A 12,396-nucleotide genomic window follows, 5' to 3' on the forward strand; every position below is an offset into this window, starting at 1 on the left:
CGTGTCAGGTGCACCTGTCCACCGCCTGCAGCCCCACCAAAGTATCCACAGGGCTCTTGGCAGTGGATGTGAAGTCGCCACCAAGGGTGGCATCCAGCTCCTTACAGAAATCGTAGGTCCTCAGCGCAGGACCAGAGTGAGGGTTTGCCTCCCTTGCCTGCTGGTACGCCTGCCTGAGCTCCTTTATCTTTGCTCAGCTCTGCTGCCTCCTCCTGCCTTGTAAACAGACTTTTGATTTGGGCACCATTTAGAGTTGCCAGAACCCAAAAACCAGACACCCAGAAACCCTAAATGGCACCTGGACACAAAAGCCAAAACCTGGACAGGTGGCAACCCTACTAGTCATACAATAGTACATACTGTGGAACAGGCCCCTCCTTTCAGCTCATTAAAAGCTGGGGCGATCCTAGGTGGTCAGATCTCCCCTTGCCCAGTTTGGCGGTGACATGCGGGAAGTTGTGGTGGGGAAGGGGCTGTTACTCTTTCATGCTGTATGAAGGGGTGAGTGAAGACCAGTGTTTTCATCTTCCCCATCAAAATAAATTATTCTGCAATGGAAAAAAAAAACATGGGGCACATGAATTCTGCACGTGCGCAATAGCACAGAATTCCTCCATGTGCCCCATGAGCTGGGCTGGCACGACTCAGATATGTACCCCTCCCTTGATGGCCACCACAGTGGATGCTTTGGACACGCTCTTGCTTTGGCACTGCTTGATGATGCTGGCCTGGTTGGTGTTCAGATTAGGGTTGGGTCCCTCCTTTGAAATAGCAGAGAGGGGGGAGACACAGCTGGGTTCCTATTCCAGGGCAGTCCCAGTTCCCAGCCCCCATTACTATAACCCACCAGCTGCCCCTCCCCTCCCAGAGAGAGGGATAGAACCCAGGCATCCTGAGGCCCCTGGCGACCCTCCCTGCCCTAAACCACCTGCCCCTCTCCAGCTATCCTTAGCTGTTACCTCTGACCACATGAACCACAGGGACTGCACTTCCCCCCTCTTATGTGAAGCAGTTCCTAGAGGGGGACAGAGACCCAGCCACCTTAGGGGAGGTGCTGTGGGACAGAGGAAAGGTCCAGTGGAGGAAGGATAAGAGTAGGAGAGACACTACCCCACAGACCAGCATCGTCTGCTCCCGCAGCCAGGGAGGGTGCTGGCCTTGGGCTAACAGAGGTTAGGGGGTACTGGGGTTCGGGGCAACAGGGTCAGTGGTAGTGGTCAAAGCTGGGCTCTTTAGCACCCCCTCTGGCTGGGGCTGTGTCACACCCAGAGTCCATCCCTTTCTCCACCGTAGCTTTCACAGCAAAGCACAGCAGGGCAAACTTCTGGAAGAGCCGGCTGCGGTGGGCATCCCGCAGGCCCTTGATGTGTTTAACCTTGGACCATTTGTTGAGGCTGGTGTAGGTGGCATCTGTGGTGTGCAGTGCCTGGCCCAATGGGCAGGGGCCAGGGGTAGCCAGCTGGGGCGTGAGCATCTGTATGGGGCAGCAATCCTCCCCCTGGCGATGGGCAGGGACGTGTGTGAGCTCCTGAAACACATGTTACACAGCTGGGTGAGAGCTCCTGTAAAAAAAAACAAAAAACAAACAAACAAAAAAAAACATCCTGCCCATGTGAGAGCTCCTGGAACCACAGGGGCTAGAATCAGGGGTGCTACAACACCCCCTCAGTTGAAGTGGCTTCCAATATATACAGGGGTTACGGTTTGGTTCAGTGGCTTTCAGCACCCCCACTATACAAAGGGCTCTAGACCTACACCTTGCTTGTAATGCGCATAGACACAGAGCGAGCGCTGCTCTGACACACACACACCACACACAGCCGCGGGGTGGGGGGATGATTTCCTGTAACATAACATCACACAGCCTAACAACAGACACACACTACACAGCCCTACCCATGTCTTACCATGACCCTCACAGGTAGCACAAACTGGCCGGGACCCTCTTGTACCCACAAGTCCCCACTCCCCTCCCAGAGCTGGGAGGGAACGCAGGAGTCCAGGCTGTGCCAGGACCAGATGCTGAGGAATTACCAGGTCCTTGTTTCCCTGGGTAAGGACTGATTTCCCTTCATTTATTCACAGCTGTGAAACAGTTGGGTTACCCATGTGCCACCCTATCACTGAGTGGTGGCAAATGCCAGCCCCTTTCAGGTCAGCTCCCTGTTGGAGGCGAACTCAGGGCTAGAGTCTGGGGCTAATCTTAGTGTAACTTGTTTATTTGCATGACCTACCTCAGTCCTGGCACATTAGTGGCGTTTGCAAACAGCCCGTGAGCAACAATCTCGTCCAGGAATCCCAGCCAGATGTTGAGGGCACACAGCTCAAGTTCTCAGAGCCCTCTGCTCCATCCCCATGCAGGGAGGGGGCTCCATTAGAGGGGCAGGAGGGAGTCTGCCAGCAGTGAAGTGGGGTGGGGAGAGGTTGAGACTGTTCCCCAAGTCACCCCAGGGACTAATGCTGAAGCCACAGGATGGCAGCCCTGGTGAATGGGGCAGGTCGGCAGTCCCTGCTGACTGAATCCTCCTGTTCTCTCTAGATGGCCAAGTCCTACCAGCAGCAGGACAAGTTTCGTGGAATCATATAATATCAGGGTTGGAAGGGACCTCAGGAGGTATCTAGTCCAACCCCCTGCTCAAAGCAGGACCAACCCCAACTAAATCATCTCAGCCAGGGCTTTGTCAAGCATGATCTTAAAAACCTCTAAGGAAGGAAATAAGTATCAGAAACAAGCCATATTAGTCTGGATCTGTAAAAGCAGCAAAGAGTCCTGTGGCACCTTATAGACTAACAGACATATTGGAGCATGAACTTTTGTGGTTGTTTCCCTAGGTAACTCATTCCAGTGCTTCACTACCCTCCTAGCGAAAGTTTTTCCTAATATCCAACCTAAACCTCCCCCACTGTAACTTGAGACAATTACTCCTTGGTCTGTCATCTGCTACCACTGAGAACAGTCTAGATCCACCCTCTTTGGAACCCCCTTTCAGGTAGTTGAAAGCAGCTATCAAATCCCACCTCATTCTTCTCTTCTGCAGACTAAATAATCCCAGTCCACTCAGCCTCCTCTCGTAAATCTTGTGCTCCAGCCCCCTAATCATTTTTTTTTGCCCTCCGCTGGACTCTTTCCAATTTTTCCACATCCTTCTTGTAGTGTGGGGCCCAAAACTGGACACAGTACTCCAGATGAGGCCTCACCTATGCAGAATAGAGGGGAATGATCACATCCCTCAATCTGCTGGCAATGCTCCTACTTATACAGCCCAAAATGCCATTAGCCTTCTTGGCAACAAGGGCACACTGGTGACTCATATCCAGCCTCTCATCTACTGTAAGCAGAGGGGCATTGCTGCTAAGTACATCAGCCAAACTGGACAGTCCCTACGGAAAAGGATAAATGGACACAAATTAGATACTAGGAATGGCAATATACAAAAACCTGTAGGAGAACACTTCAATTTCCCTGGGCACACAATAGCAGATTTAAATGTAGCCATCCTGCAGCAAAAAAAACTTCAGGACCAGACTTCAAAGAGAAACTGCTGAGCTTCAGTTCATCTGCAAATTTGACACCATCAGCTCAGGATTAAACAAAAAGACTGTGAACGGCTTGCCAACTACAAAAGCGGTTTTTCCTCCCTTGGCTTTCACATCTCAACTGCTAGAAGAGGGCCTCATCTTCCCTGATTAAACTAACCTCGTTATCTCTAGCCCACTTCTTGCTTGCATAAATATACCTGCCCCTGGAAATTTCCACTCCATGCATCTGACAAAGTGGGTATTCACCCACGAAAGCTCATGTTCCAATACGTCTGTTAGTCTATAAGGTGCCACAGGACTCTTTGCTGCTTTAACAGATCCAGACTAACACGGCTACCCCTCTGATACTTGATACCTGTAATCAGTTTCTTAATGTATTAGGCTTAGATTTGCGAGTTTGTTTTATTTTGCTTTGTGTCCTACTTTGTTCTGTTATTAATTGAAACCACTTAAATCCTACTTTTTATACTTAATAAAATCACATTTATTAATAAACTCAGAGTAAGTGATTAATACCTGGGGAAGCAAACAGCTGTGCATATGTATCACTGTTACAGAGGGCAGACAATTTACGAATTTACCCTGTATAAGCTTTATACAGAGTAAAACAGATTTATTGGTGGGGGGGGGAAGGGGGTTTGGATCCCTTTGGGAACTGGGTGTCTAGGGCTAGAGCAGGGGTCAGCAACCTTTCAGAAGCAGGGTGCTGAGTCTTCATTTATTCACTCTAATTTAAGGTTTCGTGTGCCACTAATACATTTTAACCTTTTTAGGTCTCTTTCTATAAGTCTATAATATATAACTAAACTATTGTTGTATGTAAAGTAAATAAGCTTTTTAAAATGTTTAAGAAGCTTCCTTTAAAATTAAATTAAAATGCAGAGCCTCCCAGGACCCAGGCAGTGTGAGTCCCACTGAAAATCAGCTCGTGTACCGCCTTTGGCATGCATGACATAGGTAACTTGCTGAGCTGTTTTTAGTAAGTCTGCAGCTTTGGGGGCATAGCCCAGACCCTGGATCTGTGTTGCGGCAGGCTAGCATGTCTGGCTCAACAAGGCAGGGTTCTGGAAATCCCAAGCTGGCAGGGAAAACTGGCTCAGAGGTAATTTCAGCACATCAGGTGACAGTCCCAAGCGGATCTCTGTGACCCAACCCATTACATCTCCCTTCCCCCACCCCACACAGTGAAGATGTGTTTTACCATTTGTCTCTCTCCTCTGCATGTTGTTAATAAATGAATTTGTTTGGTTTGAAAGCAATCGTTATTGCATTAAATGAAAGCAAACACAGCCATGCAAAGCAGTGTATCTCAGTGTATAGTATGGAAGAATCGCAGTCACCTACTCGCATTACAAGCGCTGCACTACACAGCATAGCAACAAATATTACTGGCTTTCAGCTGCTCTTTATGGCTCAGTGCTGCGCCCCTCTAATAGCCCTGGTCTCTGGCTATTCAAATTCAGCTTCCAGGCGCTGAGCCTCAATGGTCCATCCCTGAGTGAACCTTTCACCCTTCCCGTTGTCAGGGACTCGAACCCAGACAGTGAGGTTCGTTGTCTGACCGTGAGAGAGACAGGCAACACCAGCAAGGTCCGATCAAAAGCTCTTTATTGAAGAGTGCACACGACAATAAATAGCAGCCTGTCTCCAGAGAGAACCAGCCAGCTCTTTACATCTTAGTATAAGCCTATATAGACAGTTCCATCGCGTCATAGATTATTCATTTGAGCAACCCACCTCCTTCTTCTAACAACTAGAAACTAGACATCTTTAGTATACATGTTTTACAGCATTAGGTGATTAATATCTTAACAAGCACCAAAGGTTAGAAATGTAGGGGAGTTAAAAACAGACAGAGAACAGAAGCAGGAAGTGAAAGCTGGGGTTTCTTATCAGTTCTTCAAAGGAACTGTTCCTAACACAGCACAGCTGGTACTATGCCAGGAATGCAGCCCCTCCCTTATCTCACTTTTTCCCAGCTCTCTGAGAGACATGCTGCTTCTCAGTATTTTTTCTACTCAAGGATTTCCCAGAAACCTCTGTCAGTCTGACTTTGGTCAGGCTGGCATACCTGGTTTTGTCTGCTATATCTTTATTCAGGCCTAACACCGTCACAAATATTATGGAGGTTACAACAAGCGGCTATAAGCACAGGAATGTTGTCATCGGCCAGGTCCAGCTTCCCATACAGACAGCACTAGCAGGCCTTTAAATTACCAAAATCACACTCAACCATCATTCTGCATTTGCTCAGCCTGTTGCTGAACCACTCCTTGCTGCTGTCAAGGCTCCCTGCGTATGGCTTCATAAGCCATGGCATTAAGGTGCAGGCAGGGTCTCCTAGGATCCCAATGGATATTTCGACTTCCCCTTCAGTGATCTTCTAGTCCAAGAAGAAAGTCCCAGCTTCCTGAACAGTCCAGTGTTCTGAAAGATGCATGTCATGAACCTTTCTAGATCAGCCTGCATTAATGTCTGTGAAATGCCCACGGTGATTCACAAGCACCTGGAGAATCATTGAGAAATATTCTTTGCGATTAATGTACTCGGAGGCTAGATGGTCTCGTGCCAGAATTGGAATGTGTGTGCCATCTATCACCCCTCCACTGTTAGGGAAACCCATTTGTGCAAAGCCATCCACAATGTCACACATGTTGCCCAGAGCCATGGTTCTTCTGAGCAGGATGCGATTAACGGCCGTGCACACTTCCATCAACACAAGTCTAACGGTCAACTTTACCATCCGAACTGGTTAGCGACTGATCGGTAGCTGTCTGGAGTAGCCAGATTCCACAGTGCAATCGCTATGTGTTTCTCTATGGGCAGGGCAGCTCTCATTCTCGTGTCCTTGCACTGCAGGGCTGGGGCGAGCTCATCACACAGACCCACGAAAGTGGCTTTCCTCATCTGAAAGTTCCGCAGCCACTGCTTATCCCATACATGCATGACGATGTGATCCCACCATTCAGTGCTTGTTTCCCAAGCCCAAAAGCAGTGTTCCACTGTGGTAAGCACCTCTGTGAATGCCACAAGCAATCTTGTGTCGTAGCCACTATGGGTGGTGAGATCAATGTCGAGCTCCTCTTCACTTCTCAAAACGCTTAGCGGCAGAAGAGGAAGAGATGCTCCATGGGATAGCTACCCACCTGTCTGCTCTTCCCCACACTACTCAGCCAAGTCCTCTTCCCTGCTCCACACAGTCTCTCTGCTGGGTATCATGGGGAGAGGACCACTTTCTGGTCTGCATCTGCCGGCACTGTGCCATGCCCATCGGCTGCCAGAAGCCCCTCAGGCCCTGGCAGTGACACAAGGGTGTTGGTGTGAGTGGCCTGGTGCCGGGTGAGGTTGCCCAAATGAGAAAAGCATTTGTCACAATAAGCACAGCTGTAAGGCTGCTCCCCGGTATGAATGCGCTGGTGTATTTTTAGGCATGAGCGTTGTGCAAAGCTTTTGCCACAGGCAGTGCATTCAAATGGCCGCTTCCCGGTGTGCACAGTCTGATGTTTGGTCACTGCTTGGGAACTGCTGAAGCTCTTGCCACAATTGGGACAGCTGTACGGCCGCTCCCCGGTGTGCGTGCGCTGGTGTGCTCTCAGGTTTGAGATATAGTCAAAGCCCTTCCCGCAGTCAGCACAGCGATGCGGCCGCTCCCCGGTGTGGGTGCGCAGGTGCTGAGACAGCCTGTCGGTACTGCTGAACTTCTTACCACAGCTGCCACAGCAGTGCGGCCGCTCCCCTGTGTGTGTGCGCTGGTGTTTGGTCAGCACGCTGGCACGGATGAAACTCTTGCCACACACATCACAGCTGTACGGCCGCTCCCCAGTGTGTGTGCGCTGGTGTGCTGTCAGGTGTGGGAACTGTACGAAGCTTTTGCCGCAGTCGGTGCAGCGGTACGGCCGCTCCCCGGTGTGTGTGCGCTGGTGACTTCTCAGGCTTGTGCTGTGTGCAAAGCCTTTGCCACAGTCAGCACAGCAGTATGGCCGCTCCTTAGTGTGTGTGCGCTGGTGTGTTCTCAGGTGCGCAATCTGTGCAAAGCCCTTGCCACACTCAGCACAGCGGTGCGGCCGCTCCCCGGTGTGGGTGCGCTGATGTATTCTCAGTTTTGAGCTGTCTGCAAAGCTCTTGCCACAGATGGTGCAGTGGTGTGGCCGCTCCCCGGTGTGCGTGCGCTGGTGACTTCTCAGCTGTGAGATCTGTGCAAAGCCCTTGCCGCAGTCAGCACAGCGGTGCGGTCGCTCCCCTGAGTGAGTGCGCTCATGCATTCTCAGCACTGAGATCTGTGCGAAGCCCTTGCCGCAGTCAGCACAGTGGTGCGGTCGCTCCCCTGAGTGAGTGCGCTCATGCATTCTCAGCACTGAGATCTGTGCAAAGCCCTTGCCACAGTCAGCACAGCAGTGCGGTCGCTCCCCAGTGTGTGTGCGCTGGTGTGCTGTCAGGTGTGCGAACTGTACAAAGCTCTTGCCGCAGTCGGTGCAGCAGTATGGCCGCTCCCCGGTGTGTGTGCGTTGATGTACTCTCAGGCTTGTGCTGTGTGCAAAGCCTTTGCCACAGTCAGCACAGCAGTATGGCCGCTCCTTAGTGTGTGTGCGCTGGTGTGTTTTCAGGTGTGCAAACTGTGCAAAGCCCTTGCCACACTCAGCACAGTGGTGCGGCCGCTCCCCAGTGTGTGTGCGCCGGTGTATTATCAGGCTTGAGCTGTGTGCAAAGCCCTTGCCGCAGTCAGCACAGCGATACCGTTGCTCCCTGGGGTGCATGCACCGATGCTGGTTCAGTGCGGAGGGGTTGCTGAACCTCTTGCTGCAGTTGATGCAATGGTGGAGGCGCCGGCCCCTGGGGAGTCTCTGTTGTGTAGCCACATCTGGTCTCTGGCTGAGTTTATCCTGGAGATGGACTGCGTCCTGTGCATGGATCCCCCTGCGGGCCGTGGGATCCTGCTTTCCTGCCGCGCTCTCCCCACACTCAGACTGTGCCTGCGTTCCTCCCAGGATCCCGAGCCTGGCTGGAGAGATCAGTGGCAATCCTGGTGTTAGCCACTTTCTAGAGCAGCGCCAGGCTTGGGACAGGGCAAGTGGGAGCCCGCTCTGGCCCCAGTGTACGCTGCTGCCACCCCGGAGCCACTTCAGGTAAGCAGTGCTGAGCCGGAACCCGCACCCCAAACCTCCTCTGCACCCCACCCCCCAACCCCTTGCCCTGAGTCCCATGCTGCACCCCACACCCCTCCCATACCCAAACCCCCTGCCGTGTCCCTGGCCACACTCTACACCCCTCCTGCACCCCAACCCCCTGCCCTGAGCCCCCTCGTACACCCCACACTCCCTCCCACACCCCAACCCTCTGCTCCAGTCCTACATTCATGGTCCTGCATGCAATTTCCCCACCCAGATGTGGCCCTTGGGCCAAAAAGTTTGCCCACCTCTGGGTGAGATGGACACCTGTTAAAGAATATCTAGAAAGATAATACTTAGCCCTGCCTCACTTCAAGGGACTGGGCTAGATGATCTACCAAGGTTCTTTCTAGGCCTACAATTTTATGATTCATAGATATCAAGGCCAGACAAGCTCATTGCGACTCCAAACTCCATCTTGCTGCTGTGATTGTCCACAGTAAGGACAAAGGGGCCCTTCCACATGGCAGAGGGTATAAAAGGCCCTGGAAACCCCTCCATGTTGTCTTCATTGCTGCTTCCAATTCGTATCTCTGGAGTAACCTCTCTACAAGTGAAGTTTAGAACAAAGGACTGAACGACCCAGCCATGCACTGGATGTAATTCCACCAAGCCTGAAACAAGCCTGAAGCAAGAACTTTGCAATTGTTGTATGTATTTGATTCCATTTAACCAGTTTTAATTCTCATTTATATTTCTTTTTGTTATGAATAAACCTTTAGATTTTAAAGGATTGGAAAGAGTCTGATTTGTGGGTGACATCCGAATTGTATGTTGACCTGGGTCTGGGGCTTGGTCCTATGGGATCGGGACAACCTTTTTCTTTAACTAGGGACACTGGTTTTCATAACCATTTGTTCCTACAAGGAGTGATACTGGTGGTAATACAAAGGAATTGGGCTATCTGAGGGAATTGCTTGTATGACTTCTGGTTACCTGGGGGAGTGAAACCGAAATCCTCTCTGTTTGGCTGGTTTGATGTGCCTTAGTAGTGAAGGACCCCCAGCCTTGGGCTGTGACTGCCCTGCTCTAAGCAGGTCATCTTGAATTGATACTCTCAGCTGTGCCACCCAAGAGCACCCCTTGTTACACTTCTACGTTAAGGAGCCCTCTTCTAGCAGCTGTGTAAATCAGAAGGGATTGGATTATTATGATTTACCTGAGGAGGGGCTCTCAGGCCTTGAGCAGGGGCTCTCAGGCCCTGAGCTTTCCCTGGAGTCCTCGGCATCCCAGATCCAGAGCTCTGCCTCCCCTAGCTCGATCCGGTGGATTAAGTCTGGTGTGGAATCTGAACAGCCTGTTTTGGGGGAAAGAATCAGTTTTTCACTAAAGTTTTGGGAGCAGAGATTCATTTACATGTTGGTGCAGCCCAGCACAACAGGGCCTGGATCTCAGTCAAGGTGTGTCTGTGCAGCACTGGATGCGACGAGGCCCTGACCTCGGCCAGGTCTGTTCACACAGCACCTGGCACAGTGGGACACTGTTCTCAGTCACTGCTTCAGAGGAAAGCCCAAGAGATCCAAAGTAGAAGAATAATGATATAAACCTTCCTTACAGGAGATTTCTTCCCATCTCCCACCAGGCAAGTTTGGTTCATACTCTGAAGCTATGGAACCTTCTCAATTTGCTTTGGGGGCTGAGTCATGTGGCACAAGGTGGCTCCATTACACAGACCTATCAGTTCTTTTGCTTAGGATGCAGCATTGCTCAACTCTACGGTTGTTAAATTTATGATGTTCGTTCTTTTGGGGGAGGTGTGAAGCTGTTACAAGCAGCAGGAGAGTTTTCTTCCTGCCTTATTTGTCTAGAGTCAGTTCTTGAGGCAGAGCTGCTGCTCTCCATGTCTGGGCTAGGATTCCTGGAAGCGGTTGTTGCTCATGTGCTGTTTGCAACCACCTCTGTTGCAGGACTGAGATACATAATGTTAGACTAAGATTAGATCCAGGCTCTCTAGCCCTGATTTCTCCTTTAACAGGAAACCTGCCTGAAAAAGGCTGATATTTGCCACCATATGGCAGCTGAGGCATCAAGGAAACGTGCCAGAATTCACAGCTGTGAGTAAAAGAAGGGAAATTGGTCCTTACCCAAGTAAACAAGGGCCTGGTAATTCCTCAGCATCTGGTCCTGATACAGCTGCTTCTCTGGCTGGGATAGGAGCTCCCACTCCTCCCGGGTGAAATACAGAGCGACGTCCTCAAACGCCACCTGGAGCTGCTGGCAACAAGCGTTACACACTCAGCACCTTCCGCTCCAGCCCCCAGCCCGGAGTCTCAGCAGGGGACACGGTTTCTAGGGGAGCGACTCCCAGGGAACCCCCCGCCCAGCACCTGTGACCCAGGGAGACTCCCCACCCCCCTGGTCCCCCAGGGACCCGGGGCCTTGCTGGCCGGGACAGGAGTCGCCCTCGGCTCCCCACGGGGCTCTGGGCGGGGCGCTGGGAAGGGCCCGAATCCCAGGGCAGGGAACAGGCTCCGCCCCCCGCCTCCGCCCCAGGCCTGTGCTCAGCCCCGAACCCGCCCCGGCTCAGGCTCCTCTGCCCGGCGGGGGCCGCGCTGCGGGGGAGGGGGCCGCGCTCGGCTCCGCGTTTCCACCCGGCCAGGGCCCCCCCCCGCGCCGCTCCCCGGCTGCTGCAGCCCCCGGCCCCGGGGTCACTAGCGCGGGAGGGTCCCGGGTCCCGGCCCCCTCGGCTCGGCCCCCAGCCGGGACCAGGCAGTGCCCGGCCGGGGAGTCCCCGCCCCGCGTCCTACCTGCGCCGGCCCCGCTGCAGCCATCGCCGGGCTCGGCTCCGGCCCCGGCCGCTTCCTCCGCCCGAGCAGCGACTCCCCCCCCCGGCGGCGGCGGCTGCTGCTGCTGCTGCTGCTGCCTCCCCGGGGCCGCCTCTCACCCGCTCCACGGCCTGGGGCTGCAGCCGGGACCCGCCTGCGCACGGGCCCGCTCCGCCCCGCGCCTGCGCTGCCGGCTCCAGCGGCCGGGGGAGGCCCCAGGGCGGGGACCTTCCGGGCCAGGGTTCGCTCACGGCACCTGCCGCCTGTAACGGAGCAGCCCGGTCCGCGCTGTGCCGGGGGGGGGGGCGCTGGAGCCCGGACTCCTGGGTTCGCTCCCGACTGTGGGAGAGGAGCGGGGACACGTGGGTACAGGAGGTTTTGATGGCGACGCGCTGCAATTACACTTTTCGCCCTCTAGGGGCTGCTGTGGCACCAGAAGACAGGGCAGCTGGGTTAGGCAGGCGCCGGCAGCCAGAGGGGGAGGGGGTCAGAGGATACTTCACAGTGCTCCTTCCATGGGGTCAGGTGTGGCGGCAAGGAACATGGGGGAGAGGGACAGAATGGGGGGGCAGGGGAGCCTGGGGTGTCACAGGAGCTAGTGAGTTAATATTGAGCCAGGTGCAGAATGCAAGTGGGGATGCAGGGACACGTGGTGGTGAAAGGGGGGCAGGGGCAGGGACACACAGGGCTGGGGGGGTGATGCAGGGACACAGGGGCAGAAGTGCCTGACTCAATGGGAGAGGCCAAGGGCGAACCAGGGTGTCATATGGGAGGCTCCCCAAGCCGAATAATCACTTCCCTCCCCCTCAAAAAAAAAACCCTCTTTCATACTTCTCCCACCCACACCCAACAACTCAAAGTTCACTCCAGGATCCTTCCCAGCAATTATTTCCCTCTCCCTCAGCTTCTCCATTACCCCCTAGCTC

The 12,396-nt window shown here is 53.3% G+C and overlaps 1 protein-coding gene across 7 annotated transcripts in view; it reads right to left on the reverse strand.

Annotated features, from left to right (window-relative positions):
- Positions 1-5,131: 5,131 nt before the first annotated feature.
- The window catches only part of LOC127052766 (zinc finger protein 883-like), a 30,331-nt gene continuing 23,066 nt past the window's right edge, over positions 5,132-12,396 (reverse strand). For 2 of the 7 annotated variants that reach the window (XM_050956750.1, XM_050956748.1), the window contains exons 2-5: positions 11,453-11,490; positions 10,790-10,919; positions 9,865-10,002; positions 5,132-8,539 (exon numbers count right to left, since the gene is read on the reverse strand). In XM_050956750.1, the coding sequence (XP_050812707.1) occupies positions 6,756-8,539; positions 9,865-10,002; positions 10,790-10,919; positions 11,453-11,476 (2,076 nt within the window). In that variant the 5' untranslated portion in view covers positions 11,477-11,490 and the 3' untranslated portion in view covers positions 5,132-6,755. Of the gene's footprint in view, positions 8,540-9,864; positions 10,003-10,789; positions 10,920-11,452; positions 11,518-12,396 lie in introns of those variants that run through there. The other 5 variants (XM_050956753.1, XM_050956752.1, XM_050956749.1 and 2 more) reach the window with 5 other exon arrangements.

This window comes from Gopherus flavomarginatus, chromosome 5 (genome assembly GCF_025201925.1).
Source record: "Gopherus flavomarginatus isolate rGopFla2 chromosome 5, rGopFla2.mat.asm, whole genome shotgun sequence".
In the NCBI taxonomy this organism is placed as follows: domain Eukaryota; kingdom Metazoa; phylum Chordata; order Testudines; family Testudinidae; genus Gopherus; species Gopherus flavomarginatus.